General features: G+C 44.2%; 1 protein-coding gene across 2 annotated transcripts; it reads right to left on the reverse strand.

The window, feature by feature from the left end:
- Window positions 1–1,529: 1,529 nt before the first annotated feature.
- Window positions 1,530–19,980, reverse strand: RNPEPL1 (arginyl aminopeptidase like 1). 2 transcript variants are annotated; one of them, XM_040567888.1, is made up of 11 exons: window positions 19,053–19,979; window positions 13,590–13,730; window positions 12,759–12,910; window positions 12,213–12,329; window positions 11,144–11,379; window positions 8,820–8,933; window positions 7,677–7,789; window positions 6,595–6,703; window positions 4,927–5,154; window positions 4,622–4,764; window positions 1,530–3,942 (listed from the first exon to the last, which is right to left on the reverse strand). In XM_040567888.1, the coding sequence occupies exons 1-11, from the start codon at window positions 19,770–19,772 to the stop codon at window positions 3,670–3,672; spliced, it is 2,346 nt and encodes a 781-aa protein (XP_040423822.1). In that variant the 5' UTR covers window positions 19,773–19,979; the 3' UTR covers window positions 1,530–3,669. The 2 variants fall into 2 exon arrangements, 1 of the variants encoding a protein (XP_040423822.1); XR_005822694.1 differs by having other exon boundaries at window positions 3,811–3,942; window positions 4,510–4,764; window positions 19,053–19,980.
- Between the last annotated feature and the right edge of the window lie 174 nt (window positions 19,981–20,154).

The raw sequence follows: 20,154 nt of genomic DNA on the forward strand, positions 1-20,154 counted from the left end.
GAGCAGCAGCACACAACGCCCTACTGCTGCTTAAGGGAGATTTTGGAGCAGGGTTTTATACTTCTTCCATACCATGGAAGACTGGTATTACAGTGCTCTCTTTAACTACTGGGAAGACAGACTCAGCCTTTAAATTGCCATTTATATTGTATCTTCCCAACAGAAAAACAATTCTCAGAGGTTAGTGGTTGGATAAATCTCACACTGTGATTTCTACTGTGGTTTTATACACAAAGACTGATATTTTGGTCATAATAACTTTAAGCTGTTATCAATCTATAACAAAAAGCGTGAAAAAAATGTCATGTGATTTAAAACTGTTGACTACATTGCATTATCTTTGGACAAACACAAGCAGGAAAAACAGACTGAAGAAAGTGCACTTGACCTAAGGTGAATTGTGCAGTAAGTGTGCTTCGTATAAGCATACAGAAGGTCCTGTTATCCAAAAAGGACAATGGCCAAGGTCACTGTAGTACGAGACCATGAGAATTTTTTTTTAAAATGAGAATGTTTGGGATGGAGTGCACAGTTAGGATGCTGTAATGTATCATGGCAGCAAAATTACAGATACAAGCTTAACAGAGTAGTGTGTGTAGCTAACAAGAATTATACTTAATGTATTAACCCATGTGGCTATGAGATGCTAAAAAATTAAGTTAGCAATATTCCATTTTAGTAAAGTGTATGGCTCTTCAGAGCTTTTTCACAACTGATATTGCTAGACCCTATACCACCCTGCTCATGACTGCAAGGAAATAAAGTAACAGCTTTCATTTTAAAAATAAGGAGAATAACCCTATCTCTTGGCATCTGCTTAAACAAAACTCTTTTGCTGTACTAAATTTACTTTAACAGATCAGAAATTAACCTAGCAAAGATAAGGACAATAATAGTTTCTATTTAATCTCAGTCTAAGTTGCCATTCAACGTCAAGCCTACTACAAATCAAGATAGAAAGTTGCCTGAAGCATTCATATATTTTAGGTCAACAAAAGGAAGGCTTATCTCCAAAAACCTGCTTCCAATTTTTTCACTCTTCAAAATAAAAGTACACTCCCTGCTCACAAGAGGAACAAAAGTACCTGAAGTAAGATGCATAGAATACTTTTACACTTAATATTCAACAAATCTTGTGCTGCTTCTGTGTTTCAGAGAACAAGTTGGATCAAAATAGCCATCTGACGGGATCTCACAGGGATGAGAGCAGAAACACCCACTTAAATCTTGTATCCATTAATCAGGAAACAGCCTGTTAGGACCAGACAGCATTTCCCTGCTCTGATGCATGCATATGCAAGCGCATAGCTGATCTGATGTACTTCATTCAGTTGCAGTAGCCATAGATATTTACTTTTTATTATTTTCTTTTGCCAATTCTCCAACTTCTTGCTGTGCAGCTTTTAAATAGCTTCCAAAACCCATAACGCTGTACTCCAGAAAAGGACAAAATAAAGACAACATACCAAGTCACCTCTTTCAGGTATCTCTCGCAGGGACACTGAAAAACAGCTCAAAAGGCTAAACTTGTCACAAAGCTTAGTTTAATTTGACAATCATCATAAGGCATCCATGTAAATTAAAAATTCCAACCAGGGTCACATACATTCTCCCACAAAATAAAACATGTTAAAACTGAGGCCTGGGATTCCGAGAGATGCTAGTGGTTACTGGTCTTGGCCAGGCTGCCGCTGCTGGCAGAGGGGTCCAGGAGACGCTGCACCAACAGCGGCAACGCAGGAAGCAGGTCAGCTTGTACAAATCTCTTTCAATAGAACGACAAACGAAAAGGAAAGAGATTTGTACAGAAAACATCATTCTCCATCCCTTCTGGGAAAACAAAACAGAACGAAAAAGGTAATCCCATTCACGGAGCAAAGAGGAGAACCTGGAGTTCTGAAGCCCAGCAATGCTGAGGGCCCATTTTTGAAAACTAATGAAGCACTAAGGAGGCCTGAGTTTATTATTGCTTTATCCCAGTTCAGCCCAGGCTAAGGCTATGGTGAAGTCCAAATTAATTTAAAGCCAGAAAATGCAGAACCAGTAACAGCACCTAAGTCCCCATCCACACATGGGTGTAAACAGATTCTTTTGGTGAAAAGAAATCTCCCAAATTTCCCCTCTCCCTGTGCTATGCAGATCCCCGTAGCAGTGCTAAAATTTGCACCAAAGTTTTTAACAGATTCTCTCTCACGTCTCCGTTAGCTGAGCCTCTTCCAAGTGTTTCACCTTTTATTCCAACTAGTCCTCTATCCTGCTGATACATCAGCTCAGAGGCGCTTACTGGGAGCTCACCAAGAGGCACACAGTTATCCGTGCTTAAAAAAAAGGGGCACGGAGTCCAAGAACCATCACCTGTACTGTGTAATAGCCAGCAATGCTTCACCCTCAGCGCTTTGTGGAGACCAAACGGCATAGATGAGAATGTCTCTCCATCCTGCAGGCCTGGCCAGGGATCAAGAGAAACAGCACGTTGTGTGAATGAAATGGCATCTTGCCACCACCACGAGTCAGAAAACAGACTCGAGTAAAGTGGGGCTTAAAATTTTCACATCAAAAAAAGAGTGCTTCCCTCAGACTATCATATGACAGGGCAACTGTTATTCAGGCAAATGTTATGCAAGGCAGTAAAATTTGAGCATGGATATCTCCAGGGTTGACTTCCAGCCCCAACATATGCTAGGGATCTTTTAAAAAATTAAATTAAAGGTCCTGTTAATTTTTTCCAAAAGGACAGAATAGAAAACACACGGCATATCTGATGAATGCATGTGCTACACATGCTAAGACACTAACAAAGGTTGCAGCTAGACTTGTCAAAACAGTTAAAAAAGATTTAGGCATCCAGCTAGTACCAGAATTGATAGCATTTGGGCACCTCATTTAACTTTTTTTGAAAATTCAAGCCTACACATTTCTTTATTGCTTGTCCCATTGAGTGCAAAGGGAAAACTGTGGGGTTAACTATGGAAGGATTTCAAATCCATCATAAGGTTCCCCTGGCCTTTTATATATATATATAAAGCATTATTATTATCTAGCCACTTGGAGTAGGGAAATGGGGGAAACAGGAGCTATTTAAAATTAGTTTCTTAATCATTTGAGCATTAGTCCCCTACCTCCAAAATCACAATACCTCTGTCACAGTAAGGAGCATAACATGAAAACATATCTGCTGCCACTGAGAATTCCTGAGTGTCTTCTTTGCAAAACTTCAGTCCAAATGTCAGGATAATGGCAGCTTGACACACATACACTCCCCAGCAACATACACACAGCAAGTAGGACATGCCTCAGTGGCTTCAGACAAAACAGAAAAGAAAGAAGAAAAAAAAAAAAAAAAACAAGAACCACAACCTCGGAGAAAACATCCAGAAGAGCCTCAGGAAAGAGAACTATCCACCTTCCCTGAAGAAGCAACTGCCCAGGAGTCCCTGCCTGGTATAAACCTAAGCAAAACATCCAACCCACAGCTGAAGGAGATCTCTGAAGCCTGGCAGTGTCACATGCTGGATACTTGAAGGCACATTTCCTTTGTGTTTTGTGAGAGAAATCCAGTTACAGCAACACACTGCAGCTGCAGGGCTGAGGAAAAGGAGGCGACACTTGGTATCTTTCCTCTGTTCCTGTCCCCATTTTCAAGCTTCATGGCTGACACGAGCTGGTGATCTAAGCAGACACGTTAACATCCCTGAGTGAAATGGCACCGTTTGTGGCCTCTGAGACTTTGTCCTCAAGCACCATTGCTGGTGTTTCTGTAGTGCCTGCTGTAGCGTCTATGGCAGGAAGTGGATTTAAGCCCTGTGATAAGATCTGTTGGATGGTTTTCCGTAAATTGGGGTGCAGCTGGTTTTGGGTCTGGTAAAAAACTTCTAAGGCAAAAGACTTGAGTGTGCCAGTGCAAAGGTCCTCATAAAGTGGAATTGTGTACATCCGAGACATCTGCAAAAAAGGAAAACTGGATAATACCACTCTAATAAAAGTCAAGAGGTTCAGCTCTTCTACAGCTATACTCCAACAGCCCTAAATCCATTCAGGTTAAAGACAAGCAACACACTTCTTCAAAAGATAGCTGAGTCTATTCTAGATAAGTTTAATGCAAAGTTTTATGCGAATGATAATCAAAAACCACTTGCTCTCTACAACTGAGCTATTTCCACACAAATAACAGAGCTATTTAAAAGGCCAAGGAGAAGAGGCCACAGCGAACACATGCATTAACCTTTTGCTCCTGCACGATAAAAACTACTGAAAGGAATTTGATGAGCCCTAGCCTTGCTTGAAGTGTAAACATTCAAACAATCACATGATTTAGTATTGTGAAAATTTCTGCTCTGGAAAAGCCAGGGCTGCTGTAAAGCAATGCAAAAATGCACTGGGCAGAGCTGGGACAAGGGTATGAGTTAGGCTAGAAAAAGCACAGACTGTCTGTAGGCATTTCAGATTACATCTGCCCGTTCCTCCCCACCCGCTAGCAGGTGAGCCATGCTCGGCCCCTTCGCTACACACCTGGTCTACACTTGGCCAGGAAGCAGAAGTTCCAAGGTCTTTCACGTCGCATGTCTCATGCACATGTCTCATGCACTGAGAGGTGCAGTGATTTTAATCCAGCACTTAGTACCTGGTTTTCCAAGAAGCGACGAACTTTGTAAAGGTCTGGGTAGTAGTCATTTCGGACTACAATCTGCAACCAGCGGATGCGGATTTCTGCGTTCATGGAGTCCAGCTGAGAGGAGTAACACTCCGAAAGCTTTTTTATCACCTCTGAAGAGAGCACATACACAGAGGAAAAAACTATGACCTGTTTTGTCATGTTTGAGGGTCATCGGAGAATAATGAATGATAAGATCAAGGTGGGGTGGGGCTCTTTAGAATTCAATTTGTCATTCCAGGAATACTCTTCTACTTCCCTTACAGAGTACTCACCATGTGGCAGTGGCGACCCATCCAGCAACCTGTCCAAGAAAAGCACGGTTTGGAACGTTCTCCATTTAGTGAGGTCGACACTGCTGGCGGCAGCAGCAGAGTCCAGAGGCTCAGTGGTCCAGAGTTTGAAGAGCATCTCCACTGGTCTGGTCAGACTGGATCCCTGAGATAAGTCCGGCTCAGCTAACGGAGGTCCTGTAGCATTGAGCCAACGTTCAAACTCCAGTCCTGGAATGAGGAGCACCAAAAATGTCGAGCAGGAGTCTCTGCAGATGGCTTGGCTGTCTCAAGGTTCAGGACTGCTTCTAGCACAGTTAAGAGAGGTTCTAACAATAGCAAATCAGACCAACCCATAGTTACAGTGACATAACAGTCCTAGCAGCCTCATCAGGCTAGCCTACGCTACATCTGGGAGAGGGCCAGCAACACCTCTGCCAAATTTAACCACAAATCTTCTAGAGCTCAACGTTGCAGTAAGTAAACACATGCTCTTAAACACACATGCTCTTAAGACAGACAGGCTAACAAGTATCTGTGATCAAATTATGTTCTAATATAAGATCTTCTGTGCATTTCTCGTTCCCAGAATTTTGAGGAATAGTGAAGAATATGGGGAAAATCTGCTTCATAAAAAAAGGAGGCGTGAGGGCTGACTGCACCCCTCTCATACGCACCAGCAAGAAAAAGCAATTCTAAATTTGTTTATATAATCAGTAATTAAACCAAAACCAAGTTTCTCCACAAGTGGCAGAGCTAACAGAGCTTGGTTTCCCAGAGGGCTCTTCCCCATGACCCTCTACCACCTCAGCACTTTCCTAACCCTTGGCAATACTTCTAGTTCCACCCCATCTATCCTAAAACTCCCCTCTCCCGCAGCCCCTGAGTACTAGTCAGGCAAAAGTTGCCACATGTTTTGATTAACTCACTAGCCAACCAGTTGGCCAAATAAAACATAAAACTGCTGAGCTCATGCTGCAGCTTTTCCCACAGTAGGATCACTCATGTTTACTCTCTGCTACCAGTTTTCACAAAGCCCATCGGACCTCAGCAATCTGAAGAGCTGTACTCTACTGCCAGTTTGGTTTAAATTTATCACTGGGTTCAATAATTACTTACAAGGAGGGATACACAGCAGAATAATGTAAGTCTCCTTTCTTTAAGCAAGCAGTCTAAGCACCTAGTAGACTACAGACCTTTATAAATCCACCAACAGATGTAAGGAGAAGATTGTAAGGGAGGATGAAATCTTATCAAAGAGATTTTATATTCGCAAATGACCTTGCAAAGAGTTACAGTCCACAAAGCATGTCTTCTGTAATTAAATTAAATTTCAAAGTATAGTCACCTTTTCCTTGCATTTAAGTATTTGTTAATCTCATATGCACTGATTGCTCTGCAATGTGAAAAGATGAGCTGAGAAACCACTGAGGACCACTCAGATAATTAATGCCAAAATTGTCAGCCATATAAGACATTCTCATTCCCCAGCACAGAGGGGTTTGACAGTAAGTCATCACAACCATTTGTACCCCAAACATCTGGCTATTGCCAACGTGTTTTGTTTGCCTCAACCTTAGCATTTGCTTATGCGTCCTCCAAGCCAAGCACAAAATTTACTATCCAGACTTTTTACAGTTTTTACAGCTAACTAAATAAACTCCATCCTACCTGCTTTGTTCTCAACACATTGCTCTTTCAGCTCCGGAAAAAAATTCAGGAAGGAATCCAGAAGATCTTGAGCCACAACACTGGTAAATTTGTACTTCTCAATGTAGGCCTGAAACAGTAAAAAGGATGAATTATGGTTAGGAGAAAGATACCTTCTTTTTGATAAATAACCACTACATTCAGTTCAAAGAAATAGATATGGAAAAGTGAGGACAAGTACTTGGAAGGGTGAATGACAGTTTTTAAAAGTATATATAATAATAATCACAAAAAATACTTTCTTCCTCCATCCCAAATAAGGAAAGCACCATAACAAGAAAAAAATCGGGTAGCTGCAAAGACAGACAGCTGAGTTTTGGGTTTGTGTTTTTTTTTTTTTCTCTGATACAATCACAGACATTAACATATCAAGGGCAGGAAGGTTTCCTCATGTTCACACTAGTGAAAAGTTAGAACAGCTGGCTACTGTATTATTCACTAATAGATTACGGACTAAAATCATACTTGTATAACTATACATGACAAAAAGATTGAATGGGGCATGGATGGGAAGGAGATGAAAAAACACGTATTCATCAAAAAGAGAAAAGCAATGAGCTGTGTCACTTTTCAAAAGCAAATCAATAGCTCACAAAGGTTTTGAAAATGTGTTTCAAGACAACAAACTTGCCCCAATATAGGAAACTATGCCTTTTGCAATTCTGACAAAAAAAAAAAAGAAGCTGATACCTTTTAGTAGTGAATGAAGTCACATCTTTCCAGTCATTGATAATCTGTGCTGAACAGCTTTCTAATTATTTAGAGCACAGGAAAGAGGTAACAAAAATAAACAACTACTTCGTATTTGGCATTTCCTGAGCTCACAATCTGAGATGAAGGAAGAGCATGAGTACATTCACTTATGAGAAATCTCAAGAAAAACCTGTTAAGTGTAGAGAGAATCATCGAGGATGGCAGAAGGGGCCACCCCATTCTTCCATCTCAGACACCCTTGCATTACCCCTATCAATTAGCCTCAGTAACAAAACCTGAAAAAAAGCAGCTATAAATCTCAAGAGAAACATATGTGTATGCACACTAACTCTTAGGAAGGAGTCAAAGTGTCTTGGGTCTCCACAGAGCTGGGACAGGTAGTAAACAAAGCAGTAGCCTTTCTCATAGGTGAAGAGGTTCATTAAATTACTAGGATTTACACCTGAAAGGAGAAACAACAACATTATAAGACACTATGCAATGAGGACACTAATTTCCAACCGGTCTAAATGTCTCTACTCCTCAGTGAACTCAGAGTAGATATGCAGTGACTTAAAAACAGAACAAGCCTGTTCTCAGTACATTTAATTTACTGCAGTAAATTAACAGAAGCAGTCCAAGTGTACAGGCTGAAGAAAAAGCAATTATTGTAAGCTAGGTATTAATTCCACATGAATCAAGTCACTTCAAATTAGAGGACTGAAAACATGCCTGAAATTTTCAAGACAAACTTTTTTTTTCCCAGTGTCAAGCTCAGGTTTTATCACCATACTACACATTTTCAAATATATCAATGTAAAGTAAGCACTACTTGTTCCATTTCTGGGACTTCCAGTGCAGTTTTCCATTCCATTCAGTTCCGATAATACCTCCACTTGCATTTTAGGCTGGCCTATGTATCATCTAGACTAAAGACTGCTTCACATCTCCAGTGATCAGGACAAAACTCGAGACCTATCAGTCCTGTGCTCCATCACCATTTATCTAGCTCAGGTGATAATCAAACAGCCTCTAACAGTACATGACTCACTCAATGGGAGACCAAGTATATATGTTTATCTGTATGCTTATGCACACACATGCAGTTCTTACACGAACACACAAAAAGCAGACTATTCAATAGCACAGGATTAGATGTTTCCAAGTGTTTTCCATTGCAAACTACTTAATTTTACAACTTCAAAAGCTCAAAGCCATGAAGCTTTCAAGGCAGAAGTTTTTCATACTTGGTTTCTGCCCAGTGAATCTGTTCCGTTTAAGAACAGAACAATCTTTATAAAGATGAGTTAGCCAATTTTGAAGAAAACCTCAATTTAAGTTTCTTTATTTACATTTAGATTGGTTTACAAACCAGTCTTTTTTTTTTTTTCTTTTAGAAAGGGCATGTAAAAACTAGTCTTTTTTGGCCTGTATTCCAGCATCCAGCAAAATATCCAGACATTTTGTATAGCAGCTTCAGCCACGAGCAATACCTGGCTCCAGTTTAACCTGAAGCTTGCTAACCGGGTTGTCTTCTCCGAGGAGCTTCATCTGTCTGTGGAGAGCATCAAGGCGGAACGCAGTTTCCAAGCATGTGAAGGCAGCTCCTGCCCCAGACAGAAACACATTAGCTGTGGGACAGTGACTGCAGAACTAGCACACGTACAAAATAAAGGTGACTGAAGGTGTAAGACAACAGAAATACAGAATCACAGTAATCTAATGTCATAGGAACTTGAGTGAAAAATTCCTTGCAATTTGTAATGGAAGTCAGAACCTAAACCGGTGCATTTACTCATTCTGATTATGCAGCAGGCTGAACTGAAAAATAAAGCAGCATGCTTTAAAATAATGCTGAAGTTTAAAGCCCTGACATCACCTTATCAGCCCTTGAAAGATAAGAACAGCAGCATTGGAATAACTATTGTATAGGTAACTTTCAAGGAGTGATCAAGTGCTACAAAAAAGTAACGTCATGGGTAGAACAGTAAATATATCATTCCATATTCAGTGCCAAGGATATTGCTGAGTGAATGATATTACTGAGTGAATGTCACCTCCTGGGTGAAAACATTACATTTAGCTAGCATATTAAAGATCCCATGGGTCTTTTTGAAGCTTTATTTAGCACCCTAGCCATATTGTATCGTACAGTTTTCACCTTCCACTCAGCAGGACTTCTTTTATAGCTGCAGTAGGGTAGGCTACTCTTTTATCTAACTGCAACATAGAGCATTCCGTGCTTTCATGCCAAACTAGCTGCATTACACTGGCAAGTCAAGAAATCTTTCCTATGCCTTTGCAGATGTGTAACGCTGTGGAAAATAGATTCTCACATTCAGCAGATACTTAACATCTAGGGCCATTAACACTTTAGCTTTCTTTGCTAAGTCTTAACTTCAACAGTAAAACTCGTTACATATATTCAATCTCAAAGTCTCAGCATATACACAGGAATCTGACATAAACACAGTGAGAATTAAGAACCAGGACAAATCTGGAAGATAGACGAATCTATACAGGCAGAGAAAGAGGGTGGATGTGCTTCACAGGAGAAAACAAGAATCCCGCAGGACAGCTAGTGTTTAAGGCAATTACTTCAAGCTGCAAACAGGGAGGAGGATTAAGCAAGATCCAAGAGGTGTGGTGGTCATTGGACTCCAATTTCTGTAAACAATGTCATTACGAAAACGCCTTTTTATTAACAGCAGAAGATATGCCAGAAATGATGTCAGAAATGGCAAGATTTAGATCAGAGGTTTGTCCTTGAAACAAAACAGAATGCAAAAAGAGCTTATTAAGGAGCGGCGCAGGGAAAGGCATTTCTTAGTTTCCTGAACAACTGCTTCTTGAAACAACCAATCCTAAACTTCAAGAGACTACAAACAAGGACCTTGTCTTATGTCAGAGAGATGGACTAAGATGGGACAGAGAACAGGTCAGAATCTTCTGACCAATTCGTATCATTGCCATGTGTTATATAATGTGACATGTTAGACCAGTCCTAACCACCGAGAATTACTGAGCATAAAACAGCTTTCAAAGACAGATACTGCACATAGCAGCATCTCCATAGATGCTAACAGCACTTCTTTCCCTAAACTTCATAATCATCATCTCATCTCCAAAAACAGTATACATGAATAATAAAAAAAACATCCTTCTAAACACTCTTGCTGCCAAGACTTCCAGAAAAACTGAAAAGTAATAGGAATGTTTTACTGCTTACATATTCTAAGGACAGTACCATACAATTGACCCGCAAAATTCGCTGATAAAAGAGGCCAAAGGTGAGGCTCTACGATTCTACACAAAGCCTCAAATAGACAGCTTTGTAGGTGTGTATATTTTATTTGATAAGGGCTATTACCTCACCCTTTCCAGCAGTAGCTAACTACTAACTGACCGGAATTAGACATACTTGTTTAGAGGACAGTTCTTTCACAATGTAACTGTAATAAAATTTTTTACTTCTCTGATGTAGCCGCTGCTCACCTTGGTCTGACAAGTGAACCCCTGCCTAGTACACAACAGCAGTGCCAAAGTTCCTACAGATCTCCTTCAAGCCTTGTGCTAACACACACCTCATCCAAAGTTCCTGTTACTGTATCAAGTACTTATTCATCCCAAAGCCAAGAAAACCTCAGACTGTAAGCATTCAAGATGTTCAAAGCAAAGTTTGGCCACTTATGTTCCAGAACAACAACAAAATACAGTTCCCAACAGACTTTTGAGCTCCCAAGGCAAATATTCCATTCAGCCAGCTCTCAATTATTAGTTAGACACATCACAAAGAAAAATATCTCTACAGCTATACCATAGGTCTCGGTGGTGATCCGTCGCTGCGCGTATGTGGCCAGCCCCTCGCTCAGCCACATCTCCTCCCACGTAGCGTTGGTGACTGCATTTCCAAACCAGCTGTGGGCAACTTCGTGAATGACATCAATGATTAAAAACTCATCGCTCTCCAGAATGGAAGAAATGATGAAAGTCAGGCATGGGTTTTCCATGGCAACAATAGGGAAGGATGGAGGAAGAAAAACAATGTCATATCTAAAATTACAGAGAGAGAGGAGAGAAGAGAAAGAAAAAAGAGAGGTAAATTGCAGCTATTTCAAAAAACAGAAACATTTTTCTCCCCTTACAGAAAGCTCTTCCGAGAGTTTTTGTGATTCCAGGAACCAGCTTTCTAAACCAGAGATTCCAAATTCTTCTGATCAGGGAATCACAGACTTTTATTTTGTTGACCAAAGAGCTGCTCAGGTTTGGACATAAGGCTAGACAGCCTTTCCACGCACAGCACATCCTGCACTTCCCAGAAGCATTATGCTCCCTTCACACATGCAAACTTATCACAAGTTGTATATCTGATAGCCAGAACCACTAAGTTTACATACCCTACCCACATACACAAATAAATCTTTACCCCAGAGGCTCCCAGGAAAGAGAGAGCTTGGGAAGCTGCTGAGTGAATGAGCTGATTTCACATGCCTGCGGTGTCAGCAAAGTGACACTAGTCCCTCTGCTTCAGAACATAACAATACTATTTGTTTTGTTTCCTGATTTTCTTCACCAATGAACAGCACTGGCACACGACACTGGTGTTGTTCTCAGACCATTTCAAACAACATTTGGTGGGTTAACAACAACACTTTCTTCCTGATTACCTTTAGCGAATAAATATAGGAAGCCTTTGTAAACATCTTCAATTCAAAGAATGAAAATATTCTCTCAAAAACACTCTTTTAATGCACAGCCAAGCTTAACTTCATAAACTATTAACGTTGTTTTTTCGGGGCTAAGACTCTCAATAAGTCTGTAATGAGTGAGTTTTTCAGCATCCTCAGGATTACATTACACTTTCCTGGGAGACTTGCTAAACTCACCTCCCCCAAATATATGGCCCGTACAGACTCTCTGCAGCAGTCAACCAGCGCTCCACCATGCCAGAAAGCTTGCTGATGGCTGTTGGCAGCAGGCAAGGCTCTGCCCACACTCTGCTCCTGTCAGAAACCAGAAAACATCAGGTGATACTTCAACAAACTGAATTATCTCTTAGAAAGAATAGCCTGCCTTCTCACCAAGTTTCCATTTATGGTCATAGTGCTAAAAGGTCTCACATCCGGCTGAGGCCTTCTTAGGTCATCTGTCTATGGATACATGGTAAAAGACGTTCAGAGAACCCTTAAACCACCTTAAGGCAATGAAGCAAGTAGCTGCAATGATTACTGGGGACAATAAGAAACATTTAGGGAAGAGGAAAATACCTTTCCAAGCACAATGCCATCAAGTTCTTTACACCCACCTAAAGCTCAAACTCTCTGAATGCTCACAGCTTGTTCCCTTACTGATGACTCAAAGAATTTACTGAACGTAACCTGAAGCACTGCACAGAGACACAAAAGGAAAAATCAGCTTGCTGCAAATCTTACCTTGGACCTATGTCTGCATGTATAAGGTCTCCTGCCACCAGGGCCACTAGGTAGGCAGGAACTGGGTATTCCATGTAAAATTGATATACACCTTCGTCTTCTAAGTAGGTACTTTGAGTGGCACTCATCAACACCTGTATGCCTGCTGGAGCCTGAAACACCAACATCACACACATCAATTGACTAAACGGCCAAAGCTGAAGAACTACACCACAGATCTCCTTGTTTTTAACGTACGTCTTTTTTGTTATAGACCAGAAAATCAATCATTTAGAAAACACGAAAAATACAAGATTTCTGTGGGGCTTTTTTTGTACCACAATCTATACGTGCCATGAAAACATACCAACCAAAAATATTACTCCTTCTATATTTCATGGGTACATAGGCTAGCTGTATGCCTGCCCCAAAAGTGCCCACATATCAAATGATGCCGTCTACAAAAAAATGCAACATTACTTGATGTTGCTTTCATAAAACTGTGTTTTTTCCTTCTGAGAATCAATTAAATACAGTTGGGTATTATCATCAGTAACCACTCTTGGAAGTAACAAACCATATTCTCTCATTACCCATGTCATGGTTACTCTTTCACTGTTGGAATACTAGGAATGAAAGACTTAAGCGTGACAGGCAGAGTTGGTTTTGTGGCAGTACCCTGACTCTATTTCAAGAACCAGAACACGGGATCTAAAAAATCCCCTATTTGTTATAATACAGAATGTCATAATGTATATTTTATATCACATATACAAGCCCAATGTAACAATGCTTTCACAAGTTAAGGGCTGCTAATTGCTCCACCAACTATTTTACCAATTTGTCACTTACCTTGACGGTAGCTGAATAGGTGCATTTCACTGCTGGTGTGTCAAAGCAGGGGAAGAAAGAGCGGTTACACACCGAGTGGCCCTGCGTGAAGACAAATGGCTTGGCATTGCCATACGTCAGTTCTGGATCCAGCCACCAGATCTGTTGGAACATTACGTGAAGAAGAGGTGAGGGAAGAGGACAAAAATCACATGGATGAACTGTCAGGAAGCAAAATCTGAAATCGAGAGGATTGTGGTGGAGGAGAAACTCCCCAGCTGTTTGGCTCCCCAGATGCATGCCTAGCACAGGGCACGTTTCCATTTCTAACAGAACAGCTTTCTACCGCTGTTTATTTGCCATGGCTGCTCAGAGTAATTTCTCACTGTCTGCACACTGAGTAGTATCAGGGAACACAGCGTCTTCCAGTCATTCACTGTTCCTGTTAAATCGATTTGCTTGGTTAATAACAAGTCCCTGACAAACAGCCACACAACCCACTTCTCATAGGGAGTGCCCTGAATATCTTTGTGTTGTCATTCAACATTAACAGGAATAGTAGGGCCAGGTAGTGCAAGCAAAAAAATAAAATAAAATAAATAAATAAACCTGAGGCTGAACAGTGTACACAACATTATCTCTGACCCTGACACTGCTCTGCTGGCTGAAGCATCAAACATTTTGACACCATGCAAAAGAGTCAGTATATGTAAGAAACATCTGGTCAATGACACTGGAGGCCTCTTTCTACAGAGCGGATAAGGAGATTCTGGGTGGTCACACACAAAAAAAAAAAAAAAACACCACTAAGCACGTCAATTTTCAGTATCAAACAGCAGATAAATCATGAGTCAAGCGCCAGCGAATCATTAGAACATATTAAGAACGATATGAAAAAGTGCAGTTGTTTGCCTTTTGGGTTTTTCTGTTTCAAATGTAATGTTTATGCTTTCACATGCTCCCTGCCTCCAACTTTGAAGTGTAAGAACGATTTTAAATAAGGATTTTGTTGTAATCCTAGAACTCTGGAGCTGAACTTTTACGGAAAATATCAAATATTGTGAAACTTGCAATAAAGTTGGAACCACTTGAAGTCTTGGGAACAGTCAAGCGCAAGGAATAAAGCTTCTGAGTCTGCTGAATCCTCAGATCAAAGCAACCAATAAATCTGAATTCAGGGAACAGCAGTTAGTGCAGACACTGGTTCATTTCTGGTCATCAGGAGAACAAAATGAAGTACTTACAGAAGAGAAAAGTCCTTGTACTATGGCTGCTCTAATTTTAATGGCATATTACAATTCTGTCTCCTAGTTAACCTCTCTGTTTTCTGGAAGGCGAAGTTTTCTCTCTCCCCCTCAGTCCTATAAGGTTATTCTTTGTTATCTTGTACCTTGCCTTTCGAATCTTCTACACTGATGCAAACACGCTGCTCTCCCAAATTACCCACTTCAGCAGGACCCCAGGGGACCAGTGAAAGGCAAGGCAAGGCAGCATGCTATCAGCAGCATTCATTTATTCATATAGAGCTTCACACTTCCACTGCTAAATGTGGAAGCGTGTATTTTTGGGCAGGAGGCATTACAAAATGTAAAACTTTATCTAAAAGTAAAATTAATCTCTGAGCAGCAGTCTCATCTTGGGATTTAAGATCACCCCTTCTGTTTCAAGCCTGTTGGGCCAGAGAGGTGGCTGCGTACAGCCTGGCTGCTCCTGTTATCAAGGGCTGTGCGACTCTTCACACCCGTGTGCTGTGTTTTGGTGGATCACCGGCCAAATCCTGAGGCCGTGGCTGAAGTGCACTACACAGCTCCTGCTCTCCACTCCACGGGTACCTGCATGCCATGGCAACGAGGATCTTCTCTGCAATACGACACTGTGGAACTGGGAACAGCTATTCCAGAAGGCATTTCGGGACAAATGCCTCATTAAAACCCAAAGTTTGAAACTAAAAGCTTCCCCCACCAGGGGGGAATCCAGGAAGGAGCCTCAGAAAGTAAGTTTTTAAAGAGCTGCCCTGATGTCAACTTCTACAAACACTCCTCCTCCTATCGGCTATTTTTGTGCCTGTGTCACAAAAAGCCTGACTTAGAATCTGCGTTGTTGGCCTTGCTGAAGAGCCTCACCTTCAAAAGGTTTTGCTTCCTTTGCTTTTTGAGAGACTGTAAAGGCTAACAGAGAAAAGAGGGAGACACCGCTAGAACTAAGCTATAACACTAGAGTAGGGTGGAAAAAAGGGTGACAGGCAATGTCTTTAGGGCAGAGAGAGATAAGGGGAAGTTCCCCCGACCAGCACAGGAAGAAAACATAAGCAGGAAGCAAAGGGGAACTGAGAAGTTAATTCTTGTTTACAAGAAACTCCATAAATTAATGACAAGTTCTTTTCAACTAGTCTCCCTTTATTTGACATTTGGTTGAAGTTAAATGAAGCACCAGCCCCACAGGCCAAAAGGAAAAAACGTTTGCAGAGGATGAAGTATTTTTTTCCCCTGTTTCCTAATGTCTGCAGCTACACGGCAATCCTCCGTCTCTCTTTCCAGATGCACTTGGAACAATGATGAAAGTTATCCTGAAACAATATAAATAGATCTGTAATATAAATAGACCAGGCTGTGCTGCAGGACAGAGGCAGGACTGGGGAAAATGGGCAGAAGCAGCTCCCAGAAAGGAGTGCAGGCAGCAGGGCGCTGCTGGGGGCAGGGAGCTGGAGCGGTGTCCGGGGCAGAGCACTAGATGCGGCCCCATTTACTCTACATCCAAATCCCCCCTGTGCTCCCCTTCGGAAAATTATGTGACAGCATCACAGCGCTCACCACCTTTATCTAGCTTCTCATCTGTATGGGAGAGAGGCTGCTTCACACGTTTAAGCTGTTCTTCTGGAGCATAACAGCTGCTGCCTAGATCCCCTGCCGAACAGAGGCTGCAGGCAGTGCGGGTTTCCCCCTGCCCGCACACTGCGGAGCAGCTCACGGTTCTTAATGCCAGAACAGAGCAGGGTTTGCTTGTAAGGCTCTTGTGGAAAGGACAGCACCGGTGTTAACGTGTGCGCAGCAAAACAGGAGGTATAGCACAGCGGCTACAAGAGAGATGCAGATTTTTCTCTAGGGAAAGAGAACGAAAATCTTATAAAGACTATCTGTAGGACCGAGAAGTAAGGTTGAGGGAAAAGAAGGGAAGGAAGAGCTGAACTGCTTTCCCTGATACACCTGAGCATCATGCCTTCAGCCTACACCATGAGATACACGGTGTTCATGATGGTCTCGCTTCTGAAACGGTGACGTCCAGAGCATACGGCTTCCTAACAGCACAGGGAGCTGGAACGCTCTGCGAAAGGCAGATTTAATCTCTCAGCTGTCTCCCAGTGTCCATCAAACAACCAGAGCTCTTGGCTCCTTCCTCCACATGAGGAATAATGGGACAGTCAACTAACATATCCAGATGGGTCAAAGCGAGCATATCAAGGCAACAGGTTTCCAATTTTAAACAGGCTACTGTCTGTCCTGGCAACCTTACTGCCAACACGTCCGTGCTGCACTGAAACATGAATTTACTCCTTTATAAGTCCCAGGAGCATGCTAAAGTCCTGCAGAAAATAAACTCTGACACAAAAAGATTATACTCAGAGAAAGGCCATGGAAAACAGAACTTTTAAAAAAGGGAGGTCTAATGCTTGAAGCTGCACAGAGAAAAGGGACCACAAGGAAACACCCTAGGGATGAGAATAAGTGGGCTCACCCTTACACATAGGGGTTACTCACGCCCATCTCTTAAAGCCCAACGCTAGGCTGAAAAACAGCAATGACAGACAGCACTGCCACCGCACCAAGTGACTGCGGCGTGAAAAAGATAGCTCAAAAGAAACATGAGGGCTGGAACAGGTGCTGCTTGAGGACAAATATTTCGCCAGCCAAAATCTACAATAGCGAGCAAGCTAGGAAATGAGGTACCATTTGTGTCAGAAGCGCAGGCTAGCCTAAAATAAAAGCATCTGTTCAAGAGGAGGAAAGTGTGCTATCATGTACTACGGGAGGTATGGCTCAGCCAGGCTGAGGATGATGACAAAGCACACGGCAACATCAAATTAGTTTTAGAGCCTTCCTACCGTAAATAAAGCATAGAGCAGACAAAACACATCTTGAAAAATAAAATTAAAGAGCAGGATTTTCTGAATGTACCATGGGCCCTGAAAGGCATCTCCCATGTACCTCTTCAGAGCACAGACACTACAGCACAGTGCTGTACAAGGAAGTACCGAGACACAGCGCTCCAAAGGTGAAAAGGAATGATATCCTCACGTACAAGTCAGTTAGAATTTAAAGCACACTAGATTTTCATCTCATTTTTCCATGTTAGGGAAGGACCAGCATGCTAAAAGGTCAACGTATCGCAGAAGGAAGCTTCTGTCAATAAAATCCTTCATGCGCAACTCACTGTCCAGAGCGAGGCAACACATTAAGCCTACCCAGACAATTAAGGATTAAGTTACTCTCTCAAGTTTCAGTCTAGTACTAAAATCAGATCCAAAGACGATCCATCAAACTTGTTCTATCCAGCAACTTGTTCCTTTCGTAAATTTGTGGCTTAGTACTACTTGCTCTTGGATTATTTTGCATGCAGGCAACACACTCAGTTCTTGTTAAACAAATTGCAATAGTCAGATAGATCTGTGCATGTACTCGTTTTGACCAATGCAACAGCAACACCAAACCAGCAGGCTGACAGCTCATCCTGCTAGGTAAGACAGCGGCATCCAAGCTGCAAGAGCCTCATGAAACCATTCCTTTTGGAACTAGGTTTTGATCATGTGGACCACGAATCTTTCTCACTTGATTGCAAACCAGTACAGACTACAGAGCAACAAAAAGGGCTGCCATTCCAGAGATAATTCGTCTATTTTCACTGTCATAACTTCCCAAAAACACAAGATGTGCCAGACAGCACCTAAAAGGCCAGGAGCAAAGCGCTTCTCAACGCCAGGGGACTAAAACAAGAGAGAGAATTCACAAAACCTCTCATTACTGAAGAAGAGCGAAACCCTGAGACAGGCAAGCACCTCGCACGGCCCCGTCGGAGCACTCCTCATCCCTTGTCCAGGGGTGACCTGGAGGAATGAGCAGCATCTCCCTCCTCACCTCCAGCATCACCATGGCCGACGAGAATACAAACCTGGGTGTGCGAGGCCTGACTTTGTAAGCATCTAGCAAAAATAATACAAAAACCACCACAGGAAGACTTATTTGCAGATTACTTGGGACGTGGTTTAGTGGGTGACATTGGCAGAAGGGTGATGGTGGACCAGATGGTCTTGGAGCTCTTTTCTAGCATTACTGATGCAAGGTGTCCTGAAGAACTCCGACAGGGGCTTTGAAGGTGTTCAATGAGCGGGAGAAGAGCGTTATAAAAGCAGCGAAGCCCCTGCTACAGGGAGCAGGGCTCTTCCCCGGCCTCCCCGCTGCCCTCCTCCCCCGGGGGAGCCCCGTTACTCACGGCGGGGCCGTCGGCCGTGGTGTAGCGGACGATGACCTGGAAGGGCTGGTGGGGCTGGAGGGCGGCGGGCAGCGAGAGCGTGAGGGCCGAGCCGTAGTCGGTGAAGGGATCCACCCTGAAGCCCAGCGGGCAGGCGGCGGACGGCGGCTGGGCGAAGACGGGCAGCGGCGGCGGGGGCTCGGCGGCGGGCGGGGGGCTGCCGGGGGGGTCCCCGGGGGGGTCCCCGGGGGGGGCGGCGATGCAGGGAGCCGAGAGGAAGGTGGCGGTGGCCGGCGGGTTGGCGGAGCACGGAGGCGGCGGCGGAGGGCAGGGAGGCGGCGGAGGCGGCGGAGGAGGCGGCGGCGGAGGAGGCGGCGGGGCCGGGGAGGCCTCGGCGGGGGAGAAGGCGAAGGAGCAGGGCGCTTCCCCCGCCGGGGCCCGGCGGTAGGCGGCCGAGAGGACGCGCAGGGCCGGGTGGACGTCCAGCACCAGGGCGCTGGGCTGCGGGCGCAGGGCGCAGAGCTCCAGCACCAGGCAGCCCGCCAGCGCCCGCGCCTCGGGCCGCAGCTCCAGCCCCAGGTGCAGGTGGCGGAGGCCGAAGAGCTGCGAGCTGGAGGCCGAAGCCACGTCCGGAGGAGGCTCGGGAGGAGGCTCGGGAGGAGCCGGCGGCGCCTCCGGGCCGGCGGCGGAGCCCTTGCGGCAGCAGCAAAGGCCGGGCGGCCGCGGAGCCGGAGCCGCCATGGAGCGGCGGAGGAGGAAGAGGAGGAGGAGGAGGAGGCCGGTGCTATGTGAAATCCATGGGCGGGCGGGCGGGCAGGCGGGGAGGCACAGCGGCCGGAGCGACCGGGGCGGGGAAGGGAGGGGAAGGGGCCGCGCAGGCCCCGCACGGCAGCGGCCGAGGGGAGCGCGCAGGGCCCGGGCCCGGAGCTGGCGGAGCGGGGCTCGGCCGCCGGGCGGCGAGGAGCCGGCGGGGGGCGCCCGAGGCCGGCCCCGCCCCGGACACCGGCTGCGTGCGCACCGGGGGGGGGGGGGTCCCCACGGCAACCCCCCCGCGGCCCCCCGCGGTCTGAGCCCTGCCGGCTCGGCTCCCACTGCCCTTCTCGCCGGTCAGTGCTTCCTCTCG

Source organism: Cygnus olor, chromosome 9 (genome assembly GCF_009769625.2).
Source record: "Cygnus olor isolate bCygOlo1 chromosome 9, bCygOlo1.pri.v2, whole genome shotgun sequence".
NCBI classification, from domain to species: domain Eukaryota; kingdom Metazoa; phylum Chordata; class Aves; order Anseriformes; family Anatidae; genus Cygnus; species Cygnus olor.